We start from the raw sequence: 14,251 nt of genomic DNA on the forward strand, positions 1-14,251 counted from the left end.
AGAAACGTCAAATATTTACATATAATTGCGTTTTGTTTTCCTTAGTGTCTTCTCGAATGTATGATTCATATGAAAATAGACGATCGTAGTAAATTAGATGCCTTACAGGTTCATGTGGAAGATCATGCGGACTTACATTACTTGAAACACAATTTGATAATTCAACCAGCATGATTGTGTGTAACACACGTGTTGCATAGACTTTTTTTTCTATTATTGTTTTGATATTATTCAAATCTTTACAGTGCCATGTGGGGGACCATGCGGACCTTACGCTCGTTGTGACAAAGCTAGCAACCAGTGTGTCTGTAACACAGGATACTTCCTCTACCACGGATCATGCGTCTGTAAGTATCCCTACCATTAGGTTATTTTTTAGTATTTTCAACCCAGTTTCTAATTTGCTTTCGTAACTTATTCATCATAGTTTCTGGCGTGCTATGCGGATAACAATGTTAACCTAACGTTCGCTGAAAATATAAGAAAATAGTGTGTCTATGTAACACAGGTTGTGTTCTCTGCCACGATAATTTATGCAATTTACGATTGATAACAAAATAGCTTCTTTTTCATAAAAGATAATTTTATTATTTGTCTATTATTTACAGTGCCTTGTGGAGGACCATGCGGACCTAACGCTCGCTGTGACAAAGCCAGCAACCAGTGTGTCTGCAACACAGGATACTTCCTCTACCACGGATCTTGCACTCGTAAGAAATACAAAACTAGAATAACGATAAATTATGTCCGATTCAATCATGTCAGGTTTTCTTTCAGATCGCCGTCTCAAAAACAATCCTTTTAATGATCCCATTGCAACCATTACATCTGTTTTTCCTTCTTTGAAATTTCCTCCCGTCCACCTTACGAAACGGTCGTGAATATTTAGCTAGATGTGACCAAGAAGAAGCGACCAGCATTATTTGCATATACTTGTGTCTCGTAAACAAAAAATCCATATCAAATGTTTGCTCACTGCAAAACAAATCCTTCACACTTCAATGCGAAAGGATAACTCAATCAACCAGTTATCAGAAACACAAAGGTTACTTACCATGGCTGGAAAAAGGTAGCATTCATTGTCAAATATTTTTCCTTGTTGCATGGAAGAAGTCTAGAGCTAGATATATATATCAATCATGTTCAGCTTTTCAGAGTAACTAGGACGACACTTCGGTTAAAATGTTTATGATTTGAAGAATTCTCAGGTCTGAATATTTACTGTCACAAAGTCAGGAACCAGACTGTCTATAACAAGTTTTGGGAATTTCGGGCAGAGTTACTGCCCGTGATTGTGACTCTCTTACTGGGAGAGGTACGTTTGTCCTGTGAAATCTATCAACCAACAAACTTGTGTGTCAAATCTGAACATTTGGCCAATCTTCCGGATCTTCGTGAGCGGTAGTTTGGTAACAGGGATCTGTGTGCCCCTCATTGATTGTTTATATGTATTTTATGTAAATAAATCTGTTTAAACTCTTACACAAGTACAAGATATCTGGCATCTGTAAGAGTGTTATTTATGCAAGCTTTACTAACTAACTAACTGAAAATTAGATACTTCAAGAACTGACTGATAAGATGTTAGCCTTATATCTAAGGGTTTGAATTTGAAGGGCATATTGAATTATTTTTCAACATAATCCCCTTCAGTATCTATACACTTTTGCCAGCGATGTTTAAGGGCCTTAGTGCCAACTTTAAAGAAGTGCTTTTCTTGACTGCTCAGAAAGACCTCCAATCTATCTATGACGTCATCGTCTGACCGAAACTCGTTACCGAAAATGGCGTTTTTCAATTTTTGAAATAAGTGAAAGCCTGATGGATCGAAATCAGGCGGAGAAGGCGAATGCTCAATCAGTTCAAAGCCACAGTCGCTAGTGGCAGCCATGGCATATGGAAAGGGGCATTTTCCTAGTGGAACAACACACCTTTACTGAGTTTTCCGTGGCGCTTGAATATAACATTTCCTCTTAACTGCCAAAGAAGTGATGCATAATATGTGCCATGTATTGTTTGTCCCTTTTGCAACGCGAGACCATAACCTTTCCAGCTGATGAAACAATATTTGCCTTCTTTGTTGTATGCCTTCCATCCATAGACATAAACCTCTGCAGGAGCTTTAAGGTTGATATTAGCACGCGACAATGTCCGTATCGTGCTTCTGATCAAATGTTAGAAGTCTTGGTACCCAATGGGCTGAGACATTTATCATTGCAAGATCTTTCGTAAGAATGGAGTGTACTCTTTCCTGTGAAATCCCAAGAGTACAGCTTATTTATCTCTCTGTAACTCTTCTGTCAGCCATAACAATATCATGGACTTCATTGACCATTTCGGGGGTTGCAACAGTAACAGGCGTTCCAGGATGGGTTTCATTCTCAAGGCTCTTCCTGCCACGCATAAATTCTTCCATCTATCTTTTCACTGTAGCGAATGAACGGGCATCATTCCATAGTTTGCACCATATCAGTATGGATATCATTAGGTGCTAGACCTTTCTTATACAAATATTGAATCGCTGCTCCTTCAGCAAATTTGTCCATTTTTCAATTATCACATGCCATGTTTGTTTTGGACGGCTACCTCTTCGACATAAACTGACCAAATGATACCAGTCTTCGGGAACACAGCCTTAAATAGTCAGGGAATAATAGAGCTGCAAAAAGACATCCCTGCTTAACATCTTCAATAAAAGGCGCACAACTCGTAAATCAGCCCTCGTTTAATTATTGCAGACATTATGATTTTTTTTTTTTTGACATTATCTACAGTGCCATGTGGCGGACCTTGTGGACCTAACGCTCGTTGTGACAAAGCTAGCAACCAGTGTGTCTGTAACACGGGATATTTCCTTTACCACGGTTCATGCGTCCGTAAGTATCCTTATTATGTGAATATCTTTTGTCAATTTCAATCCAGTTTCTAAATTGCTTTCGTAACTAATTCATGTTAGTTTTGGCATGCTGTTAGGAAGACAATGTTGACCTGACGTTCGCTGATAATATAAGTAAATACTGTGTCTATGTAAAACAGGTTGTGTTCAAACATAAGGAATACCAAAAATGAAAACCAGGCGACATATTCAGTGTTGTAACGGGGACAGCATATCTATTTTTGAAGTCTTCTTGGTAGAAAACAAAAAACATTTTTACAATAAATTGATTTAAGTGATTTCTCCCGACCATGAAGCAGATTTCAGTCAGACCGTATTGTATGACACCCCGACAACTCTTAAATGAATCCGCTGCAACATCGAAGACAAAAACCTCGTACTGTTGGAGATGCTCCTAAATTAGTTATCTCTTACTTCAAGAAGTTAGATTTTTTAAAATCAAGTTACTATTGTTTTAAGCACTGGAGGCGACTAAGGAAAATCCGAAGTGATCGAATGAAAAGTTAAAATCTAAATGAGAAGGTGCACTAGCCCCATTATTAAATACATTTTCATATATATGATAATTTTATAACATCGTCAGGTACATGTATATATTTTGGACCGGACCATTATTCAAATGAATTCAAACGTCCAGGTTAAAGCAAACCTCGAGGTTCAATGTAATGTCTTCATTAATTGATGATGGAAATTGATGATGATATTAAGATGTACAAGCATGTACCTTGCTTCCATCATCTCAGGAACAGACTGTTTTCATCCTAATATTTGATAAATGTAACCATATTTTTAAAGGTCCATGTGGAGGACCATGCGGACCAAACGCTCGTTGTGACAAAGCTAGCAACCAGTGTGTCTGTAACACAGGATACTTTCTTTACCACGGATCATGCGTCTGTAAGTATCCCTACCATGAGAATAGTAATGTCTTATTAAATTTCAATCCAGTTTCTTTTTTAACTAATTCATCATCGTTTTTGGCGTGCTGTACAGGAGACAAGGTGGATCTAACGTTCGCTGATGATGAAAATATTGTATCTATGTAACACAGGTTGTGTTCTCTGCCACTATGATTTATACAAATTTTACAATTGTTTACATAATAGCTTCTTTAATCAGGTAGGATATCTTTTATTGTTTATCTTTTATTTATAGTGCCTTGCGGAGGACCATGCGGACCTAACGCTCGTTGTGACAAAGTCAGAAACCAGTGTGTCTGTAACACAGGATATGTCCTGTATCATGGATCTTGTACCCGTAAGTAACAAATCCCTGTTAATTAAGACAAACAATTTTATTATGCACAATAAGCATATACGCTGGTTAGGCTAGTATGACATGTTTCCTTGTTGTTTGGCACATTTTTTTTCTATTTGATGTTATTGGCACATTCTAGATTTGAGGACGAGACATCATTTTGCTAGTCCTGGATTTTGGATGTCGTCGACGAAGTGGGGGATGTTTACAAACATAAGAAATACCCAAAATGAAAACCAGGCGACATATTCAGTGTTGTAACGGGGACAGCATATCTATTTTTGAAGTCTTCTTGGTAGAAAACAAAAAACATTTTTACAATAAATTGATTTAAGTGATTTCTCCCGACCATGAAGCAGATTTCAGTCAGACCGTATTGTATGACACCCCGACAACTCTTAAATGAATCCGCTGCAACATCGAAGACAAAAACCTCGTACTGTTGGAGATGCTCCTAAATTAGTTATCTCTTACTTCAAGAAGTTAGATTTTTTAAAATCAAGTTACTATTGTTTTAAGCACTGGAGGCGACTAAGGAAAATCCGAAGTGATCGAATGAAAAGTTAAAATCTAAATGAGAAGGTGCAATAGCCCCATCATTAAATACATTTTCATATATATGATAATTTTATAACATCGTCAAGTACATGTATATATTTTGGACCGGACCATTATTCAAATGAATTCAAACGTCCAGGTTAAAGCAAACCTCGAGGTTCAATGTAATGTCTTAATTTATTGATGATGATGATAATAGATGACGACATTAAGATGTACTAGCCTGTACCTTGCTTCCATCATCTCAGGAATAGACTGTTTTCATCTTAATATTTGATCAATGTAACCATATTTTTAAAGGTCCATGTGGAGGACCATGTGGACCAAACGCTCGTTGTGACAAGGCTAGCAACCAGTGTGTCTGTAACACAGGATACTTCCTCTACCACGAATCATGCGTCTGTAAGTATCCCTACCATGAGAATAGTAATGTCTTATTAAATTTCAATCCAGTTTCGAATTTGTTTTTGTAACTAATTCATCATCGTTTTTGGCGTGCTGTACGGGAGACAAGGTGGATCTAACGTTCGCTGATGATGAAAATATTGTATCTATGTAACACAGGTTGTGTTCTCTGCCACTATAATTTATACAAATTTTACAACTGTTTACAAAATAGCTTCTTTAATCAGATAAGATATTTTTTATTGTTTTTCTTTTATTTATAGTGCCTTGCGGAGGACCATGCGGACCTAACGCTCGTTGTGACAAAGTCAGAAACCAGTGTGTCTGTAACACAGGATATGTCCTGTATCATGGATCTTGTACCCGTAAGTAACAAATCTCTGTTAATTAAGACAAACAATTGTATTATGCACAATAAGCATATACGCTGGTTAGGCTAGTATGACATGTTTCCTTGATGTTTGGCACATTTTTCTATTTTATGTTATTGGCACATTCTAGATTTGAGGACGAGACATTATTTTGCTAGTCCTGGATTTTGGATGTCGTCGACGAAGTGGGGGATGTTTATGAACATAAGGAATACCAAAAATGAAAACCAGGCGACATATTCAGTGTTGTAACGGGGACAGCATATCTATTTTTGAAGTCTTCTTGGTAGAAATTTTTTTTTGTTACAATGAGTTCATTTAAGTGACTTCTCCCGACTATGAATCGGATTACAGTCAGACCGTATTATATGACACCCCGATATCTCTTAACTAAATCCGCTGCAACCATCGGAGACACAAACTAGTACTGTTAGGGATGCCCCGAAATCAGTTAATCTCTTACTTCATTCAGTCACTTCATCAAGTTACTAAATTTTTAAGGACTGGAGGCGACTAAGGAAAATCCAAAATGATCGAATGAAAAGTCAATTTTTTTATATATCTAATAATTTCATAACATCGTCAAATATTCTGGACTACTGTTTAAATGAATAAAAAACGTGGCGTACAGGTTAAAGCAAATCTCGAGGTTCAATGGCATGTCTTCATTAATTGATGATGATAATAGATGATGATATTAAGATGTACGAGCATGTACCTTACTTCTATCATCGCAGGAACAGACTGTTTTATCCTAATATTTGATCAATATAACTATTTTTTAAAGGTCCATGTGGAGGACCATGCGGACCAAACGCTCGTTGTGATCAGTCATCCAATCAGTGTGTCTGTAACACAGGATACGTCCTCTACCATGGATCATGTACAAGTGAGTAGTGTTTAGATCTATTTCAATAGTTTCCATATTTTTGTTTATAAATATTATGTCAAATCACCATTAGGCTGTGACAGAAAGCGGTTTCAAAGATATAAGATAACTATTTCCCCATAACTGGACAATTAATCAAAGATATGTTGATATGTATTGATCTTTTTATCACAGTTCCTTGCGGAGGACGTTGTGGATCTAACGCCTATTGCGACAAAGTCAGAAACCAGTGTGTCTGTAACACAGGATATTACCTTTATCATGGATCATGTGTCTGTAAGTATACTGTCTGATTCATATCAGATAAGTTCTAAAATGTAACTTCAATCAACAAAATATCAGGTAGCCAAAAGTTCTGAAATAACAACTTCTGTTCTGATCAGGACTTTTGTAAGGCTTCTTATAGGACAGTGATTTAAACGCAAATATTTGCTCCGTTTTTCACAAAAGGCTTCAAAATCTGCTTAGTAATAAAGTTCCGTAGTCATTTGTTTTCAAAACAGAGAAAAGTAATACGATAAATCTAGTAGTCTGATTTTCATCACGTCAACCATTCCATCCTACAGTTGACAATATTATGAAATATATCGCTGTTTGAAAATATGATCAGCTTTAACAGAGATGTATTAATGGATGATTTTCATAATTAAAACCAAAAGTCCATTTTCCAATGTTAAGAAACCAAATTATTTTTTATGGGCTAAAATCAAAGAAAGTGACTCATCCAGTCAAGACTCACTTGTGACGAATGTACAATTTGTAATGATTATTCATACAAGTTAATGAAATATTTCCTAAAATTCATAGATGTACTCAGGGAAAGTACTTTAACATCGGAATAACTTTAAAATTGTTGATGCTATTAGTAATTAAATGATGACGTTAGATTTGCCGATGTAAAATGACAATGCTGATATGACAATACTTACAGTGCCATGCGGAGGACCTTGTGGACCTAACGCTCGCTGTGACAAGGTTTCCAATCAGTGTGTCTGTAACCAAGGATACGTACTGTTCAAGGGATCTTGCACCCGTAAGTAACCCAAAATTCCGTCAAACATGTTTTATTTCCTTTTGATAGCAGCTCTATATCTTATGTGTTACATCCATTGTTACCTGTCCTATCAGCCTTATATTAGTCGAACAAAAATACACAGTGACATATCTATATCTGACAATAAACTTTACTCAAATTCATACACGAATATAATTTTCCTTATTTCCGTTTTATTTTCAAGACATTAAAATTACTTAACATTGAACCCAATCTCACCAGATGTAACTTTTAAATAGATATCCATTTCGTCGTAATTACTTATTAACGTAGCCCTCACGCGGGAATCAAGAAATTCTAGTGATATGATTTCTGAATTATGAGACGAAATTACCTTTCTCTAAATACAGATGTGTTCATGCACTTCACCTCTGAATCTTTATTTGCTATTAGTTCCCTGTGGAGGACATTGTGGATCTAACGCCTATTGTGATAAGAGTAGGAACCAGTGCGTCTGTAACACGGGATATTACCTTTATCATGGTTCATGTGTCCGTGAGTATACTGACTGCCTTTGCTATCAGAAATATTGACATACGACTGAAAATGGATAGAAATTTTTTTTTTAAATGTAAATTATTTATGATCTATTCCAATTCAATTGTATTTCTTAGTTAAAAACTTCGATTTCATCATTTGCGTCTAGTGCCATGCGGAGGATCATGTGGACCCAACGCCCGCTGTGACAAGGTTACCAACCAGTGCGTCTGTAACCAAGGTTACGTACTGTTCAAGGGATCCTGCACTTGTGAGTAGTACGAAGACCTTTGTTTGGATAATTATATCGGATCTTATTAATAAGATGGTGATATGTCTCACAGATACTAATGTTTCATAAATAGTTCTCAACTTATATATCTTTACATACCTTGAAGAGCAAGTTATTTCAAACATGGTAAAGAAGTAATATTTCCCGGTATCGGAAGACAGCTACAATATTTTGTATCGCCATGTTTAAATTGTCCTTAGTTTCCAGTAAGTATGCTTAACATATTCATAAGGTCCGCTGCATTGAAATAGCAATCACAATTTTCACTTTATACGTCCACCTCTCCCAGCAAAAGTGATGTCGCTGATATCAATAATTCTGACATAGTAGGTAATTAGTATTGCATAAGCACTGTCTGTAAACAAATACCCGTCACTGATTGCAAGCATGGGCAACCCAAAGATACAGTAAACTGCACTTATTAACTCCTAAGTACCTAAAAGAGCTGAGCGAATAACAGTTATTGTCTACATACTAGTTTACAAACGCTTGAATAATGTTGATTGTGGTTATAATATAGTGCCTTGTGGAGGACAATGTGGACCAAACTCCCGATGTGATCGCTCAACCAATCAGTGTGTCTGTAACACAGGATACGTCCTCTATCACGGATCGTGTACTTGTAAGTAATGTGAAATAATACCTTTACGTCAAAATGTAGAGATCGGGAGATGCTCTTGTCCAATAATTCAATCGTTTTCGCAATTTTCGTACATCTGATAATTTCAGAATATTATGAAGTTCTTACGTGTATTTACTGAACAATACTACAATTTGCTTGAATTATTTTCTGACACTAAAACTTAAACAGCAGTGTCTCTTCCACCTGCCATCTCGAAGATTCTATAAAAGCACACAAAAAAGAGCACGTTCCATTTACACATTGTGTCGTTCATATGTTTGATTTTATATTTTCTCGACGATGGTGTGTTCCAGTGCCTTGTGGAGGACAATGTGGACCAAACTCACGATGTGATCGCTCAACCAACCAGTGTGTCTGTAACACAGGATACGTCCTCTATCACGGATCGTGTACTCGTAAGAAATGTTAAACGGCGTTATGTACAGTATAAAGCTGAATCAGTCATAGTAATTCTTAAATATTGTTCAAAACATGTTCATTGTATAGTATCATTGATGATTTGTTCCAGTGCCTTGTGGGGGATCATGTGGATCAAACTCCTATTGTGACCGTAACTTGAACAAATGTGTCTGTAACCAAGGATACATGGTGTACCATGGATCATGTGTCTGTAAGTGCTAGTACTGAAGTATAATAATACGAAACTCCGTTGAACACTTTTGTACACTAGTTGAACACTTGTTGAACACTATATGTACACTAATTGTACACTGGTTGAACACGAGATGAACAGTTCTCGAGAAATACATGTACAAGACCTCTTATTTCTACACTGACATGTGTTACGTCCTACAATCTATCTTATCAATTCATCGTGAGCTCAATTATAATTATTGCTGTCAAAACTGAATGTTATCACCTCTGAAACAGAACACAACCAGTAGAAGTTTTGAATGTGATGAACTGCATTCAATTCGCCTTCGCTTGTTGAACACTTGGTCGTAGATGTCTGAAAGTCAATCTTCTGCGTTATAAGAGTCTTCATAAATACTTGCTACAATTCATGGGTATGTTGTGACAATATTAAACTCTCCTTGAATATGACTTTAAATAAAGATATATTAGAAAATGTATCATTGTTCAATAATGATATATGGAGACAAAATTTAGAAAAAGCACCACGCATTGAATTTCTTATTTGATACTTAATGTGTCTTTTTTACAGTGCCGTGTGGTGGACATTGTGGATCTAACGCCTATTGTGATAAAGTCAGGAACCAATGTGTCTGTAACACAGGATTCGTCCTCTACCACGGATCATGTACCCGTAAGTGTTACATCTTTGTTTACCAGACATTTTTATGTATGTGTGTTATGGTTGCTGTTGAAAAAAATTGATATTATCTGCAATTGTTCACGATTCACATTTGTATTTAGTCATACCATATACCAGTCAGCATATCTCTATGACTATATATTTTTGTTTTACAGTACCATGTGGTGGCCCATGTGGACCTAACGCTCGATGTGACAAGAGCTCAAACCAGTGTGTTTGTAATTCAGGATACGTTCTTTTCCAGGGATCTTGCACCCGTAAGAAAATTATCGGATTCTTCTTTATATCTCCTAAAGAGTATTTTCTCCGCACTTCTTATTTTCTTCCTTTCTGTATCTATTTATTGGAGACGGCTGCGAGCCAGAAGACAATCACAATTAACAAATGATAAAGCTGGACGTATTGAGGTACAGAGAACTATTTAAAAATGACCTTACTGACATTTCTTCAGATAATGCATGCTTAAATCAAATTTAACTTGACGATAAGATATACCGGAAAAAAGCACGTTAACAATATGACTACATTAGCACGCTGTGTTTAGGGCAGTCTTTTCATGTGCCCAAAAAATGAAAACCTGACAACAGCAATCATTTACCACAGCTGTTATGCATATTTGATCAATATAACTATTTTTTTAAAGGTCCATGTGGAGGACCATGTGGACCTAACGCTCGTTGTGACAAAGCAAGCAACCAGTGTGTCTGTAACACAGGATACTTCCTCTACCACGGATCATGCGTCTGTAAGTATCCCTACCATTAGGTTATTTTTTAGTATTTTCAACCCAGTTTCTAATTTGCTTTCGTAACTTATTCATCATAGTTTCTGGCGTGCTATGCGGATAACAATGTTGACCTAACGTTCGCTGAAAATATAAGAAAATAGTGTGTCTATGTAACACAGGTTGTGTTCTCTGCCACGATAATTTATGCGACTTTACAACTGATTACAAAATAGCTTCTTTTTCATTTAAGATAATTTTATTATTTATCTATTATTTACAGTGCCTTGTGGAGGACCATGCGGACCTAACGCTCGCTGTGACAAAGCCAGCAACCAGTGTGTCTGTAACACAGGATACTTCCTCTACCACGGATCTTGTACTCGTACGTATCCATTTTGAAATTCTATCAGAATTTTTGATCATTCTGTAAACGCCCATTTAAATGCAAAACGCTGTTCATGGTATGTAGAGATGTTTATGTGGTCATAACGTGATTAAAGTGCAACTGTGTATTATATGTTTTCCCATATATTAGTTTTTCATGAATGCAAAACCTAAAGATGATGGTGTTTTTGAAGCTTGTGTGATTATATTATTGCGGTTGGTGCTCGTATTTGTAAATTTGAAACACAAAAAAAGGAGATATTGTTACATCTTCCTAATTACTTTATTGTACATGTCTTCCTGTGATGCCATTACGGCACATCTCCAGTAGCAACATCTTTATTTTGTGGTACATGTCTAGCAATCACACTTTTATAATACACCTTTATTGAATGTCTTCAGAAATCGCGTTTTTGCTACATCTACAGCAATCTCACATTTATGCTGCATTTTATGCAGTCTTAATGATAAAGGAAATGATCTTGAATTTGATTCTGAGCCTAAAAAAACATCTCACCCGAGGTTCGATATTGTATGTGTTTCTTCAAACAATGATATTATATTATATCAACCTTCTATTTCATAGTGCCATGCGGAGGACCATGTGGGCCTAACGCTTACTGTAACAAAGGGTCCAACCAGTGTGTCTGCAACACGGGATACGTTCTTTACCACGGATCTTGTACTTGTACGTATAAACTATTCATTAAAATAGTTGGAAGATAATTTGCATCTATGCCGAGGCAACAGCCAATGAATGACTGTTATCACTGAGAACATTTTTACTGTGTATGTAAATGGATACCATGGTAATGATATAATGTCCCATTGTCTTTCATAACAATATTCACTATGAAAGAGAGGTAACACATTCAGAGACTGAAGCTTGTACTTGCTGCGTAACATATAAAACAAGAACCAGAAGATAACAATGACTTCTGTTTAATATGTATAAACAAAAGGTAAAATAAAAGAAATAGGAACTGATGAGGGCAGCAGCATAATATAACCACTGTATCGTTCATGATATGCTGAAAATTGGCCGGAATCACTCCGTCCAGCCTTTCATTACACTAGTCATTATCGTACCAATAGTTAATTGGTTCAATTAAATGATTTCACGTAGAGTTTTACAAAGTCTTAAAGCAAAGATACCAAAGATGCTCTTCAGAATTTACCATGCACTCAATCATTAGAAATATGAATGAACGTAATGGTTCTATGTATGCCTTTGACAGTGCCTTGTGGAGGACCCTGCGGACCTAATTCCTATTGTGACCGTAATTCAAACAAGTGTGTCTGTAACCAGGGATACATGGTGTACCATGGGTCTTGCGTCGGTAAGTTTTTCTATAGATGCCATTTGAGTTACAATTGTTGGTAAAGAAATATGTATTAATGCATTTATTAAGGCTAATTGAAATGTATGGTGCCGAAAACAATATATATCATTTCCTGTACAAACGTTACCAGTTAGATACAAAACAAATATGTATCTATCATCTGTTAACTGTTTATAGTACCCTGTGGAGGACAATGTGGACCTAACGCCTATTGCGACAAGGGCAGAAACCAGTGTGTCTGTAACACGGGATACGTTCTGTACCACGGATCTTGTACCCGTACGTATTTTTTTTTATCTCAGAGTAGTTATACATACATAAAAGCGAAATCAATATAAAAAACCAAGCATGTTTCTAGAATAAAGATCAATTTTGAAAAATCAATCCCTTCTTTGACAGTTCCATGTGGAGGACCTTGTGGACCAAACGCTTACTGTAACAAAGGAACAAACCAGTGTGTCTGTAACACAGGATACTTCCTCTATCATGGATCGTGTACTCGTATGTATTAAGTACTCATAGCAATGATCACAGATAAAGATCATATTTATCAAAAAAAACATCTTTTAGCAGGGGAAACAATTTCAAAACATATTTTCGTATAATTTATAGTACCGTGTGGTGGAGCATGTGGACCTAATGCCTATTGTAACAAAGCCAGCAATCAGTGTGTCTGTAACACAGGATACGTCCTCTACCACGGGTCATGTGCTCGTAAGTAATGAAGATAAGGTGACGAAAGAAATACGTGTAATCTAAAATATATTAGTTGTGTGATTTCAGTCTAATACAGGAAAAGTGATAAATATCCATTTAGGTCTTTAGTTGGATAGAATACATGTACGACCAAGGAAACTTTAGCATGATAATACATGTTTGTTGTTATAAGGTTTGGCCCGTTTCCATCAGTGTATTATCATGATATGCAGCTAATGTTGAATGTTAAGACTGCTAAAATTAATTGCTTTACGTTTAACTATTTACAGTACCTTGTGGGGGACAATGTGGACCGAATGAATCTTGTGACAGTGTATCTAATCAGTGCATGTGTAACCCAGGGTACAAGAGATATCACGGTGGACCATGCTCTTGTAAATACCACTACGTCATACATTTGTTATGGTTTCATTTATGTGATTTCAATCATTTCACGTGCCTACCTACATTGTCAATATATTGATACCTAAACATAGTCAGTTACATCTGCAACAGATTTGTATAATTTTACTATTTCTTTCAAGAAAAAGAACAAAATGGACATTGTATTTGAAAACAAGTTTTCACTGAGCTAAACCTCACGGTGTAGTTCCAAACTGCCTTGTAATATCCTAAACAACTAGAAGGGTCCAAGCGACCAACAAAATTGATTTCAAGAAAGTAGTAATTAATCGAATTTCCGTTGTCATAAACAGTGCCATGCGGCGGCCCCTGTGGACCCAATGCCTACTGTAACCTAGGCTCCAACCAATGTATCTGTAACTCAGGGTACTTCTTGTATCGGGGAACATGCTCCCGTAAGTAATTTGTTACTTATCAGACATTTTACACATAATCATGTTATCATCACATTGTTTTGGATTCGAAAATACAATAACGTGTATACCTTCGGTTATTTTTTCGCTTTTTTTCCACTGAAATCACTTCAGGTATACAGTACATGTCAATTCCACAACTCAAGA

General features: G+C 36.4%; 1 protein-coding gene across 1 annotated transcript in view; it reads left to right on the top strand.

The window, feature by feature from the left end:
• The window catches only part of LOC132565497 (multiple epidermal growth factor-like domains protein 6), a 34,170-nt gene that overhangs the window by 19,081 nt on the left and 838 nt on the right, over positions 1-14,251 (top strand). The window contains exons 34-54 of the mRNA XM_060230147.1: positions 246-347; positions 609-710; positions 2,775-2,876; positions 3,692-3,793; positions 4,052-4,153; positions 5,012-5,113; positions 5,380-5,481; positions 6,275-6,376; positions 6,551-6,652; positions 7,308-7,409; positions 7,824-7,925; positions 8,720-8,821; positions 9,136-9,237; positions 10,008-10,109; positions 10,274-10,375; positions 10,762-10,863; positions 11,126-11,227; positions 11,816-11,917; positions 12,750-12,851; positions 13,559-13,663; positions 13,985-14,086. Of these exons, the coding sequence (XP_060086130.1) occupies positions 246-347; positions 609-710; positions 2,775-2,876; positions 3,692-3,793; positions 4,052-4,153; positions 5,012-5,113; positions 5,380-5,481; positions 6,275-6,376; positions 6,551-6,652; positions 7,308-7,409; positions 7,824-7,925; positions 8,720-8,821; positions 9,136-9,237; positions 10,008-10,109; positions 10,274-10,375; positions 10,762-10,863; positions 11,126-11,227; positions 11,816-11,917; positions 12,750-12,851; positions 13,559-13,663; positions 13,985-14,086 (2,145 nt within the window). The remainder of the gene's footprint in view (positions 1-245; positions 348-608; positions 711-2,774; positions 2,877-3,691; positions 3,794-4,051; positions 4,154-5,011; positions 5,114-5,379; positions 5,482-6,274; positions 6,377-6,550; positions 6,653-7,307; positions 7,410-7,823; positions 7,926-8,719; positions 8,822-9,135; positions 9,238-10,007; positions 10,110-10,273; positions 10,376-10,761; positions 10,864-11,125; positions 11,228-11,815; positions 11,918-12,749; positions 12,852-13,558; positions 13,664-13,984; positions 14,087-14,251) is intronic.

Source organism: Ylistrum balloti, unplaced genomic scaffold (genome assembly GCF_031769215.1).
Source record: "Ylistrum balloti isolate Yb309-2 unplaced genomic scaffold, AGI_CSIRO_Ybal_v1 Utg369724, whole genome shotgun sequence".
NCBI classification, from domain to species: Eukaryota; Metazoa; Mollusca; class Bivalvia; order Pectinida; family Pectinidae; genus Ylistrum; species Ylistrum balloti.